This window comes from Oncorhynchus gorbuscha, linkage group LG08 (genome assembly GCF_021184085.1).
Source record: "Oncorhynchus gorbuscha isolate QuinsamMale2020 ecotype Even-year linkage group LG08, OgorEven_v1.0, whole genome shotgun sequence".
NCBI lineage: Eukaryota > Metazoa > Chordata > Actinopteri > Salmoniformes > Salmonidae > Oncorhynchus > Oncorhynchus gorbuscha.
In genome coordinates, this window is record NC_060180.1 from 42,556,795 (window position 1) to 42,570,461 (window position 13,667).

Genomic DNA, 13,667 nt, shown 5'->3' on the forward strand with positions numbered 1-13,667 from the left:
TTCCCGCCCACTCAGCCTACAAGCTCCCCGCCCACTCAGCCTACACGCTCCCCGCCCACTCAGCCTACAAGCTCCCCGCCCACTCAGCCTACACGCTCCCCGCCCACTCAGTCTATACTGAACAAAAATATCAACGCAACATGCAACAATTTCAAAGATTTTACTGAGTTACAGTTCATATAAAGAAATCTGTCAATTTAAATAAATTCATTCGGCCCTAATCGATGGATTTCACATGACTGGGAATACAGATGTGCATCTGTTGGTCAAAGACACCTTAACAACAAGGTAGGGTCGTGGATCAGAACCAGTCAGTATCTGGTGTGACCACCATTTGCCTCATGCAGCCTGACACATCTCCTTTGCATAGAGCTGATTAGGCTGTTGATTGTGGCCTGTGGAATGTTGTCCCACTCCTCTTCAATGGCTGTGCGAAGTTGCTGGATATTGGCGGGAATTGGAACACGCTGTCGTACACAGCCATCCAGAGAATCCCAAATATGCTCAATGGTTGACATGTCTGTTGAGTATGCAGGCCATGGAAGAACTGGGACATTTTCAGCTTCCAGGTCTGTTGCGTACAGATCTTTGCGACATGGGGCCTTGCATTATCATGCTGAAACATGAGGTGATTACGGTAGATAAATGGCACGACAATGGACCTCAGAATCTCATAACGGTATTTCTGGGCATTCAAATTGCCATCGATGAAATTAAATTGTGTTCATTATCAGTAGCTTATGCCTGCCCATACCATAACCCCACCGCCACCATGGGGCACTCTGTTCACAACGTTAACATCAGCAAACTGGTCGCCCACACGACTCCATACACGTGGTCTGTGGTTGTGAGGCCGGTTGGACGTACTGCCAAACTCTCTAAAATGACGTTGGAGGTGGTTTTTGGTCATTTAATGTTAATTTCTCTATCTGGCAACAACTCCAACAATTCTGGTGGACATCCCTGCAGTTAGCATGACAATTGCACGCTTCCTCAAGACTTGTGTGCATTGTGTTGTGTGACAAAACTGCACATTTTAGAGTGGCCTTTTATTGTCCCCAGCTCAAGGTGCACCTGTGTAATGATCATGCTGTTTAATCAGCTTCTTGGTGTCACACCTGTCAGGTGGATGGATTATATTGGAAAAGGAGAAATGCTCACCAAAAGGGATGTAAATAAATGTGTGCACAACGTTTGAGAGAAATAAGCTTTTTGTGCTTATGGAACATTTCTGAGATCTTTTATTTCAGCTCATGAAACATGGGACCAACATGTTTTGTTCATTTACATTTACATTTAAGTCATTTAGCAGACGTCTGTCTTTTCAGACTTCCTGGTCAATTTATATCAGGATACATTTTCTGGTTGATGGTTTAGTCACGCTACAGGCTGCTTTACATGGGAATCAGAATGACTGTTCAGACCAAAAGGACATGGAGAAATACTTGTTTAAGACTTGGTGCCACTCCTATCTATCCATCTATACATGTTTAGTTCTTGTGGCACTATAACCACATTGGAGTTAAATTGGTACAGCATTCTCACTCATGGGTGCAACAAAATATAGCCTCTTTCAGAGCACGCCTCAAACTGTGTTAATGTGCGAGAAACAACAATACCATACACCCACTAGTGGTCTAAAGGTTTCTGGCAATCCAAAGATACGGTACTGTACTAGAGCATTACATTACAGCGGTTTTAAGGTCTCTGCTGCCTGTGAGTTTTAGAATTCATTTTAAGATTATTCTATTGGTTTTTAAATAAATCCTCGATTGTGCACCCCAATACATGTCAGACATGCTTTTAAGTTATGTATGTATCCAGTAGGTTCCTCAGGTCCTCGGGCACTGGCCTTTTAACTATCCCAAAGCCTAGGACCAAAAACCACGGAGAGGCAGTTACTAGCCTCTGGAACAGCCTGCCAGAGAACCTGAGGGGGGCCAAAACTGTGGCCATTTTTTAAAGAGATCTTAAAACACACCTTTTTGACTTTTCTTTTTAGTCACTCAGATTCGGTGACACAGCTTCTATATTTCCTTACAAACAAAATCTCCAGCACATATCCCCTTCCCAACAATGTAGCCAAAAACACATGTTAAATGGTGCCTAAAACTATCATGCGGACTATGTAATTAACTTTATATTAACTATTTTTACCACAAGCTTTGGAAGCAAAAAGCACTAACATCAGTTCTGAGACTCCAACATTTCGATCATTTCTCTGTGTGTGTGTTGTTCTTCATCCTTCAGGCAGGTTGTGGTGGGGAGGCAGATGAAAGAAACAGTGGTCTGACTGGGATCCTTACTAACGGCAGTCCCACACACTCCCTGATCCGGAAAGGGCAGAAGGCGGACAAACACATGCACTCGGAGGCGAGGGACCCGCTGGTGCCCAGCGGTTGCCAGGCAACAAATGGACAGCAAGTTCCACCTGAGGAGAGATACCCTCATCCCTCCTCCCAAATACCTGTCCCCCGACGCAGGTAGGGACCACATGGCTAATAACTGTTATTACCTAGTAAGGCATGGATAACGTTATGGTTATTACCTGTAGCATGGTTGCTGCCTTACCCATAGTTGGGTCTATACCATTCCAGGTCCAGATGATGCAGTCATTGAACGGGGCATATCATTTCAGAAAGTTAAAATAGCTCTAAGAATTTGCATAGCATTTCAAAAAGTGAAAAACAGAATTGGGTGTTTTCACCTCAAATCCCAAAACAAATCCCAAAACAGTCCTGAATAAACTAGAGTTTACATGGAATTGACTCTAGCCTTGTTGTGGTTCAAGCTATCCTATGGTTTGGGTATAAATGTTGAGGGGGAGGCTTGGTCAGATGACCGCTGTTGGATTCTTAGAATGCTTTTCAGTGTTTCAGAATAGTTCTGGAATATTCTCAAGACTTTAGAAAATAACTCAGTGTCAAAGTTCATAAGATACATAAGGTCAAGATTGCCCAATCATGTGAGGGAAAATGGGAAAAATGATGGTCATGTTGCTGTTGACTGATAAGCCTAAACTAATACTGCTCTTACTGTGTTGGTGCCAATGAACCAATTGCTAGATTAGTCAATGCACAAATCAATGCACAAGATGTCAATGGCTTGTGTCACTGCCTTGCACACCATGGCCAACCACACAAATGTTTTATTTTTTTACCTTAACATTGAGATCCAAGTATCTCACACATTTAGTGCTACAGAAGAATACCCATGTTCCACCTTGTTGAGATCTTTCATAGTAGATGACATTGTGTTGAAGCTGTCATGGATTGGACATGCAATGCTGTGGAATTATCCACTCCCTAAAATCCCCACCCCTTTCTAATCTGAAAAAGCATTATTATGTCCAGGCGAGATTGACTCCTGCGACCTAATCCGTGTCTCATATTCAGATGAAAGTGTTAACGCTTTCCCTTTTCTTTCTATAATATCTGTGTCTATCCAGACTCGGTATCATTAAGCGTGTGTCTGTGTTTGTTTATATGTTATTCTGTCAGTAGTTTGTACTGTTGTGTGTGACTCAGTGGCTAGCAGAGCGAGAGAAGCTCAAGGCTGTTTTCCCTGTGAATCACACACACACACACACACACACACACACACACACACACACACACACACACACACACACACACACACACACACACACACACACACACACACACACACACACACACACACACACACACACACACACACACACACACACACACACACACACACACACACACACACACACACACACACACACGCGCACTGGTGTGTTGTGCAGGGCACTCTCTCTGATAGGGATCGACTGAAGAAGCACACACACAGCGGCCCAGACACAGGCAGCAGTCAGAGGGAGAGAGAGATGTCTGTCCAGGGACATGGCCAGCCAGGCTCTAATAGATAACTCTGTTACATAACAGACAGGAGGTCTGGGAACGTCAGACGCTACTTAAGCCTTTTTATTCACCATTTTTTACAACCATTAATAGGTTGGAACAACTGTCTCTGTGTGAGGGGGAACTCTGTCTGTGTGTCTCTGTGTGAGTGGTGACTCTGTGTCTGTGTGTCTCTGTGTATGTGTCTCTGTGTGAGGGGGAACTCTGTGTCTCTGTCTCTGTGTGAGGGGGAACTCTGTGTCTGTGTGTCTCTGTGTATGTGTCTCTGTGTGAGGGGGAACTCTGTGTATGTGTCTCTGTGTGAGGGGGAACTCTGTGTCTCTGTCTCTGTGTGAGGGGGAACTCTGTGTCTGTGTGTCTCTGTGTATGTGTCTCTGTGTGAGGGGGAACTCTGTGTATGTGTCTCTGTGTGAGGGGGAACTCTGTGTCTCTGTCTCTCTGTGTATGTGTCTCTGTGTGAGGGGGAACTCTGTGTCTCTGTCTCTGTGTGAGGGGGAACTCTGTGTCTCTGTCTCTGTGTGAGGGGGAACTCTGTGTCTCTGTGTCTCTGTGTGAGGGGGAACTCTGTGTCTCAAATCAAATCAAATTTTATTTGTCACATACACATGGTTAGCAGATGTTAAATGCGAGTGTAGCGAAATGCTTGTGCTTCTAGTTCCGACAATGCAGTGATAACCAACAAGTAATCTAACTAACAATTCCAAAACTACTGTCTTATACACAGTGTAAGGGGATAAGGAACATGTACATAAGGATATATGAATGAGTGATGGTACAGAGCAGCATACAGTAGATGGTATCGAGTACAGTATATACATATGAGATGAGTGTGTAGACAAAGTAAACAAAGTGGCATAGTTAAAGTGGCTAGTGATACATGTGTTACATAAGGATGCAGTCGATGATGTAGAGTACAGTATATACATATGCATATGAGATGAATAATGTAGGGTAAGTAACATTATATAAGGTAGCATTGTTTAAAGTGGCTAGTGATATATTTACATCATTTCCCATCAATTCCCATTATTAAAATGGCTGGAGTTGGGTCAGTGTCAATGCCAGTGTGTTGGCAGCAGCCACTCAATGTTAGTGGTGGCTGTTTAACAGTCTGATGGCCTTGAGATAGCTGTTTTTCAGTCTCTCGGTCCCAGCTTTGATGCACCTGTACTGACCTCGCCTTCTGGATGATAGCGGGGTGAACAGGCAGTGGTTCGGGTGGTTGATGTCCTTGATGATCTTTATGGCCTTCCTGTAACAACGGGTGGTGTAGGTGTCCTGGAGGGCAGGTAGTTTGCCCCCGGTGATGCGTTGTGCAGTCCTCACTACCCTCTGGAGAGCCTTACGGTTGAGGGCGGAGCAGTTGCCGTACCAGGCGGTGATACAGCCCGCCAGGATGCTCTCGATTGTGCATCTGTAGAAGTTTGTGAGTGCTTTTGGTGACAAGCCGAATTTCTTCAGCCTCCTGAGGTTGAATAGGCGCTGCTGCGCTTTCTTCACGACGCTGTCAGTGTGAGTGGACCAATTCAGTTTGTCTGTGATGTGTATGCCGAGGAACTTAAAACTAGCTACCCTCTCCACTACTGTTCCATCGATGTGGATAGGGGGGTGTTCCCTCTGCTGTTTCCTGAAGTTCACTCTGTCTCTGTGTGAGGGGGAACTCTGTCTGTGTTTCTGTCTCTGTGTCTCTGTGTGAGGGGGAACTATGTGTCTGTGTGTCTCTGTGTGAGGGGGAACTCTGTGTCTGTGTCTCTGTGTGAGGGGGAACTCTGTGTCTGTGTCTCTGTGAGGGGGAACTCTGTGTCTGTGTCTCTGTGTGAGGGGGAACTCTGTGTCTCTGTGTGAGGGGGAACTCTGTGTCTGTGTCTCTGTGTGAGGGGGAACTCTGTGTCTGTGTCTCTGTGTGAGGGGGAACTCTGTGTCTGTGTCTCTGTGTGAGGGGGAACTCTGTGTCTGTGTCTCTGTGTGAGGGGGAACTCTGTGTCTGTGTCTCTGTGTGAGGGGGTCTCTGTCTCTGTGTGAGGGGGGAACTCTGTGTCTGTGTGTCTCTGTCTCTGTGTGAGGGGGAACTCTGTCTCTGTGTATGTGTGAGGGGGAACTATGTGTCTGTGTGTATGTGTCTCTGAGTGAGGGAGAATTATGTGTCTGTGTGTCTCTGTGTAAGGGGGAACTCTGTGTCTCTGTCTCTGTGGGAGGAGGGAACTATGTGTCTGTGTGTCTCTGTCTCTGTGTGAGGGGGAACTCTGTGTCTGTGTCTCTGTGTGAGGGGGAACTCTGTCTGTGTTTCTGTCTCTGTGTGAGTGGTGACTCTGTGTCTCTGTCTCTGTGTGAGGGGGAACTCTGTGTCTGTGTGTCTCTGTCTCTGTGTGAGGGGGAACTCTGTGTCTCTGTGTATGTGTGAGGGGGAACTCTGTGTCTCTGTCTCTGTGTGAGGGAGAATTATGTGTATGTGTGTCTCTGTGTAAGGGGGAACTCTGTGTCTCTATCTCTGTGGGAGGAGGGAACTATGTGTCTGTGTGTCTCTGTCTCTGTGTGAGGGGGAACTCTGTGTCTGTGTCTCTGTGTGAGGGGGAACTCTGTGTCTCTGTCTCTGTGTGAGGGGGAACTCTGTGTCTGTGTCTCTGTGTCTCTGTGTGAGGGGGAACTCTGTGTCTGTGTCTCTGTGTGAGGGGGAACTCTGTGTCTGTGTCTCTGTGTGAGGGGGAACTCTGTGTCTGTGTCTCTGTGTGAGGGGGAACTCTGTGTCTCTGTCTCTGTGTGAGGGGGAACTCTGTCTGTGTTTCTGTCTCTGTGTGAGGGGGAACTCTGTCTGTGTTTCTGTCTCTGTGTGAGTGGTGACTCTGTGTCTGTGTGTCTCTGTGTATGTGTCTCTGTGTGAGGGGGAACTCTGTCTCTGTGTGAGGGGGAACTTTGTGTCTGTGTGTCTCTGTGTATGTGTCTCTGTGTGAGGGGAACTCTGTGTCTCTGTCTCTGTGTGAGGGGGAACTCTGTGTCTGTGTATCCGTCTCTGTGTGAGGGGGAACTCTGTGTCTGTGTGTCTCTGTGTGAGGGGGAACTCTGTGTATGTGTGTTTCTGTCTCTGTGTGAGGGGGAACTCTGTGTCTGTGTGTCTCTGTCTCTGTGTGAGGGGGAACGCTGTGTCTGTGTGTCTCTGTCTCTGTGTAAGGGGGGAACTCTGTGTCTGTGTGTCTCTGTCTCTGTGTGAGGGGGAACTATGTGTCTGTGTGTCTCTGTGTGTATGTGTCTCTGAGTGAGGGGGAATTATGTGTCTGTGTGTCTCTGTAAGGGGGAACTCTGTGTCTCTGTGTATGTCTGTCTGTGTGAGGAGGGAACTCTGTGTCCGTGTGTCTCTGTCTGTGTGAGGGGGAACGCTGTGTCTGTGTGTCTCTGTCTCTGTGTAAGGGGGGAACTCTGTGTCTGTGTGTCTGTGTGTGAGGGGGGAACTCTGTGTCTGTGTGTGGGAGCGGTAGGAGTTGCAATGTGGTTATACATTAACAAAGTTCCTTGCGGTAGTAGAGTTGCAATGAGGTCTTGATAAAATCCAATATGGTGGATCAATGGAGAACGATGACCTGATGAGTGTGTTGTTGTTTTAAAATCACTGTTCTCTTATATCAGGATCATGTGAAGTTCATGTGCAGGAAATCATGTGTGATGAAAGTGTCCTCCCGGGGAGCATGCAGCAAGATTGAGCTTGCTTTCCAAAGTACTTTCTGTGTGTGTGTCACTGGGTGAGTAAGTATGTGGGTGAGAAATTAATTTCAGTGCGTGTGTGTGTGTGTGTGTGTGTGTGCGCAGCGCGCATATGTTTGCGAGAGCCAGCCAACACAACAGCTGCTATGCTCACCTTTCACCTATGACTTGAAATGCCTTTTCTCCCCCAGTCTGGGTTGATGACTCCCTTACTGTCCTGCTCTCTCCTCCAGCATATTAAACACACTGGCCAGGGCTGCTAACAGACTTTGTATAACGTTACATGGTCATATTTGTCGAGGCCCTTGTGGCTACATTAAACGTTTTGGATTAGCTCCTCGTCTCACCCTGCTCCCCTTCAAATGAGTGTCTGCTCTATGTGGGCGTCTGTAAGCCAGTTTCTCTTAGCAGGAGCACAAGGATCAGTTACTGTCAAATAGATTCTGTCATTTATCTGCAATAAGAAGGCATTGGATATTGGTTGTTTGTATGGCTGTATTCATTCCGTGATGAAAAGGTAAATATAAGCACAGAAAATACATAGTGGTTCAGTCCACTAGTGTCCATCTGTCCCACAGTTCAATGCTACAGTCTGTTGTATAGTTGTATGGTCTGACTATAGACAGTTTCTTGTTGTAAGCTACTTCTTCACAGTGTAATTGAGCATTTGCCTTGTTTCACCTCTCAGCTGTCACACTTGTGTGTGTGGTGTGTGTTTGTTTCACCTCTCACACCCTAGCCAGGCACTCTTTAAGAGGCAGTGTTTTGTAGAGTTGGGCAATGTGTTCAGTTCAGGCCTTTATCACTGTGTTACTGTTTGTCCTGCAGACAAGCCCAGACAAGATCCTCTGCAACTAAAAGAGGAGGGACTTGGGTGGGGGCAGCTTTTTGGTAGCCCGAGTACCAGTCTCTTTAGCTAATCCACTCCCTGTACTTCATGTCATGTGACTAAGAGACGGGCCTTTCTGCGATCTTCAAATCAGTCACAATACGATGCAGAGTTCGATTTGGCAGCTTCTCTTCTAAAACCATTGACAACTGTGCTGTTTTCAAGGGATTGTTCGATACATTTTATATCACCTCTTGACGAGTATAATCAGAACTGCACATGTCCAATTATTCCACATTTATCACTATCATCAGAGTCATGCAGCGAGTAACTGCATGTTTTTCATGATCAGTAAACCTCAATTAAGCATGCATTTTCAAATATGTGAGGGTAGGCTATCCATTGGGCATGTGAGCAAACAACAGGTCATTTAGCTTGCTTCATCAGAGATTAGGCTTTTGGAAAGAGCTTGACATTCGCAAGTCCTCTTGGTGGTAAAGTTGTCAGTCGGACCACTGTCATCTCTATAGATTGCAAGCAAATCAACCAATATTTGGATATATCCATCTAGTTTATCTAGTTAGTTCGTTAACTAGCCATATTTGGATATATCCATCTAGTTTATCTAGTTAGTTCGTTAACTAGCCATATTTGGATATATCCATCTAGTTTATCCAGTTAGTTCGTTAACTAGCCATATTTGGATATATCCATCTAGTTTATCTAGTTAGTTCGTTAACTAGCCATATTTGGATAAATCCATCTAGTTTATCCAGTTCGTTAACTAGCCATATTTGGATATATCCATCGAGTTTATCTAGTTAGTTCGTTAACTAGCCATATTTGGATATATCCATCTAGTTTATCCAGTTAACTAGGCAAGTCAACCAGTATTTGGATATATCCATCTAGTTTATCCAGTTAGTTCGTTAACTAGCCATATTTGGATATATCCATCTAGTTTATCCAGTTAACTAGGCAAGTCAACCAGTATTTGGATATATCCATCTAGTTTATCTAGTTAGTTATGTTAACTAGCCATATTTGGATATATCCATCTAGTTTATCTAGTTAGTTTGTTAACTAGCCATATTTGGATATATCCATCTAGTTTATCTAGTTAGTTTGTTAACTAGCCATATTTGGATATATCCATCTAGTTTATCCAGTTAGTTCGTTAACTAGCCATATTTGGATATATCCATCTAGTTTATCTAGTTAGTTCGTTAACTAGCCATATTTGGATAAATCCATCTAGTTTATCCAGTTCGTTAACTAGCCATATTTGGATATATCCATCTAGTTTATCCAGTTAGTTCGTTAACTAGCCATATTTGGATATATCCATCTAGTTTATCCAGTTAACTAGGCAAGTCAACCAGTATTTGGATATATCCATCTAGTTTATCCAGTTAGTTCGTTAACTAGCCATATTTGGATATATCCATCTAGTTTATCCAGTTAACTAGGCAAGTCAACCAGTATTTGGATATATCCATCTAGTTTATCTAGTTAGTTATGTTAACTAGCCATATTTGGATATATCCATCTAGTTTATCTAGTTAGTTCGTTAACTAGCCATATTTGGATATATCCATCTAGTTTATCCAGTTAGTTTGTTAACTAGCCATATTTGGATATATCCATCTAGTTTATCTAGTTAGTTCGTTAACTAGCCATATTTGGATATATCCATCTAGTTTATCTAGTTAGTTCATTAACTAGCCATATTTGGATATATCCATCTAGTTTATCCAGTTAACTAGGCAAGTCAACCAGTATTTGGATATATCCATCTATTTTATCCAGTTAGTTTGTTAACTAGCCATATTTGGATATATCCATCTAGTTTATCTAGTTAGTTCGTTAACTAGCCATATTTGGATATATCCATCTAGTTTATCTAGTTAGTTCGTTAACTAGCCATATTTGAAAATATCCATCGAGTTTATCCAGTTAACTAGGCAAGTCAACCAGTATTTGGATATATCCATCTAGTTTATCCAGTTAGTTCATTAACTAGCCATATTTGGATATATCCATCTAGTTTATCTAGTTAGTTTGTTAACTAGCCATATTTGGATATATCCATCTAGTTTATCTAGTTAGTTCGTTAACTAGCCATATTTGGATATATCCATCTAGTTTATCCAGTTAACTAGGCAAGTCAACCAGTATTTGGATATATCCATCTATTTTATCCAGTTAGTTTGTTAACTAGCCATATTTGGATATATCCATCTAGTTTATCTAGTTAGTTCGTTAACTAGCCATATTTGGATATATCCATCTAGTTTATCCAGTTAACTAGGCAAGTCAACCAGTATTTGGATATATCCATCTATTTTATCCAGTTAGTTTGTTAACTAGCCATATTTGGATATATCCATCTAGTTTATCTAGTTAGTTCGTTAACTAGCCATATTTGGATATATCCATCTAGTTTATCTAGTTAGTTCGTTAACTAGCCATATTTGGATATATCCATCGAGTTTATCCAGTTAACTAGGCAAGTCAACCAGTATTTGGATATATCCATCTAGTTTATCTAGTTAGTTTGTTAACTAGCCAAATCAACCAATATTTGGATATATCCATCTAGTTTATCCAGTTAGTTCGTTAACTAGCCATATTTGGATATATCCATCGAGTTTATCCAGTTAACTAGGCAAGTCAACCAGTATTTGGATATATCCATCTAGTTTATCCAGTTAGTTCATTAACTAGCCATATTTGGATATATCCATCTAGTTTATCTAGTTAGTTTGTTAACTAGCCAAATCAACCAATATTTGGATATATCCATCTAGTTTATCCAGTTAGTTTGTTAACTAGCCATATTTGGATATATCCATCTAGTTTATCTAGTTAGTTTGTTAACTAGCCATATTTGGATATATCCATCTAGTTTATCTAGTTAGTTTGTTAACTAGCCAAATCAACCAATATTTGGATATATCCATCTAGTTTATCTAGTTAGTTTGTTAACTAGCCATATTGACGTTAGCTGACAACATCAATCAATGTAGCCTGTCAACAGCAATTGTGATTAAACACTCTTAAAACCAATGTTGAAATAGGGATAACATTAGCTAACTTTGCTAGGTTGGCATATGTTTGGAGAAAAAAGTGCATTAGGTCTACCTACCACTATGTTTAGTCAAGTTTCTACCGGTAGCTAGCAAAGTAAATATTTTCAGCTATCAGTATGCCAAATGCACCCTTCTGCTGCTTGACAGGCAGACCCCACAAAGAAGGGGGAAATGAACCGAAATCGCTCATATCGTATTCATTTATTTTACATCAGTCAAATATCTAATTAATGGTTGCCAATATTGAGAGAGATCATGTCTACCCTCACGTATCTCATAATTCAAAAGGCACTGGCACATCTGAGCTATCTTTGTTGCAGGTGCATGGTAACAATTGAAAAACATGAGAGATAAATGAAGAAACCAGTGTGCGGGTTTCTACTTTCTACCCTTCGCGTATCTGAAATGACACGATCAACTGATGTTTACTGGTCATGAAAAACATGCTCTTACTTGTTGTAGCCTATAACTTTGATGATAAGAGCTAAATGTGCGCAATTGTTTTGCGTGGAATATTTGGACATTTGTAGTTCGGAATATGCTCTTCAAGAGGTCATGATATTACAACCGAATAGACACCCACTTGTCAATGGTTTTAGTGGACCTGCGGGTCTCCTTGCCCCCCAGCAGAAAAATCGAACGCACTGCACCTTATTGTGACATTTGATTGATAATTACCTACATGAACATTGTATCATTAAGGACCTTGAGAACAACAGAGGATCAGATCCTGATTCGATCACCCTAAACAGCCATCCTCAAATCACAATGATTATGCAAATATTGGAACTTTGTTTCTCCACAGAACACGTTGGTATCTGCTTGCTAAGCAACCATTTTTTTGTTTGTCCAGATATTATCAGTCTGTCAAAAGTTGCTAGCTCATGTCTAAATTCTCAATCTAAATAAATACTGCAATTTGAACCACAGAACAGTTTGTTTTAATTTAAAGCCTCAGATACAACAACTTGCCGAGCTAACAGCTAAATGTTTGTTTTTGACTTTGTTATAAATTCTGATTCTATTTTTGATGCGCCACATGTTTTCCTGGAAAACATTCGTGTTTTTTCCAACAACCAATGAGCAACTCTGCCGTAAATCCAGCATTTATTGAACTTTGAGATGACCGAAATGCCAGTCTCTTTGGCAATGACAAGGTACTCAGTCTAGTTTTTTGGCTGGTTTGTTGTGAAATGCTTTGTTTTCTTTACTCTTCTCCTGCAGGTTTTGGCTCTGAGGCAGTTGTGAATGGAAAAACTTCCCCAGCCTGCTTGTACAAGGCCAATGCGACCTAATTTCTCTATGTCAACGCTGTAAGAGATTGCCACTGATAGGTCAGTCAGTCTATCTTTAGGCAAAAAACGTATTGTCAGCCACCAAGTTCTCCCACTTAAAAAGATGAGAGAGGCCTGTAATTTTCATCATAGATACACTTCAACTATGACAGACAAAATGAGAAAAAAATCCAGAAAATCACATTGTAGGATTTTTTAAATGAATTTATTTGCAAATTATGGTGGAAAATAAGTATTTGGTCACCTACAAACAAGCAAGATTTCTGGCTCTCACAGACCTGTAACTTCTTCTTTAAGAGGCTCCTCTGTCCTCCACTCGTTACCTGTATTAATGGCACCTGTTTGAACTTATCAGTATAAGACACCTGTCCACAACCTCAAACAGTCTCACTCCAAACTCCACTATGGCCAAGACCAAAAAGCTGTCAAAGGACACCAGGAACAAAATTGTAGACCTGCCCAAGGCTGGGAAGACTGATTTTGCAATAGGTAAGCTGCTTGGTTTGAAGAAATCAACTGTGGGAGCAATTATTAGGAAATGGAAGACATACAAGACCACTGATAATCTCCCTCGATCTGGGGCTCCACGCAAGAGCTCACCCCGTGGGGTCAAAATGATCACAAGAACGGTGAGCAAAAATCCCAGAACCACACGGGGGGCACCTAGTGAATGACCTGCAGAGAGCTGGGACCAAAGTAACAAAGCCTACCATCAGTAACACACTACGCTGCCAGGGACTCAAATCCTGCAGTGCCAGACGTGTCCCCCTGCTTAAGCCAGTACATGTCCAGGCCCGTCTGAAGTTTGCTAGAGAGCATTTGGATGATCCAGAAGAAGATTGGAAGAATGTCATATGGTCAGATGAAACCA

General features: G+C 42.6%; 1 protein-coding gene across 2 annotated transcripts in view; it reads left to right on the forward strand.

The window, feature by feature from the left end:
* The window catches only part of LOC124041682 (zinc finger protein 704-like), a 97,540-nt gene that overhangs the window by 21,621 nt on the left and 62,252 nt on the right, over positions 1-13,667 (forward strand). For both annotated transcript variants that reach the window (XM_046359549.1, XM_046359550.1), the window contains exon 2: positions 2,251-2,483. In XM_046359549.1, the coding sequence (XP_046215505.1) occupies positions 2,251-2,483 (233 nt within the window). The remainder of the gene's footprint in view (positions 1-2,250; positions 2,484-13,667) is intronic.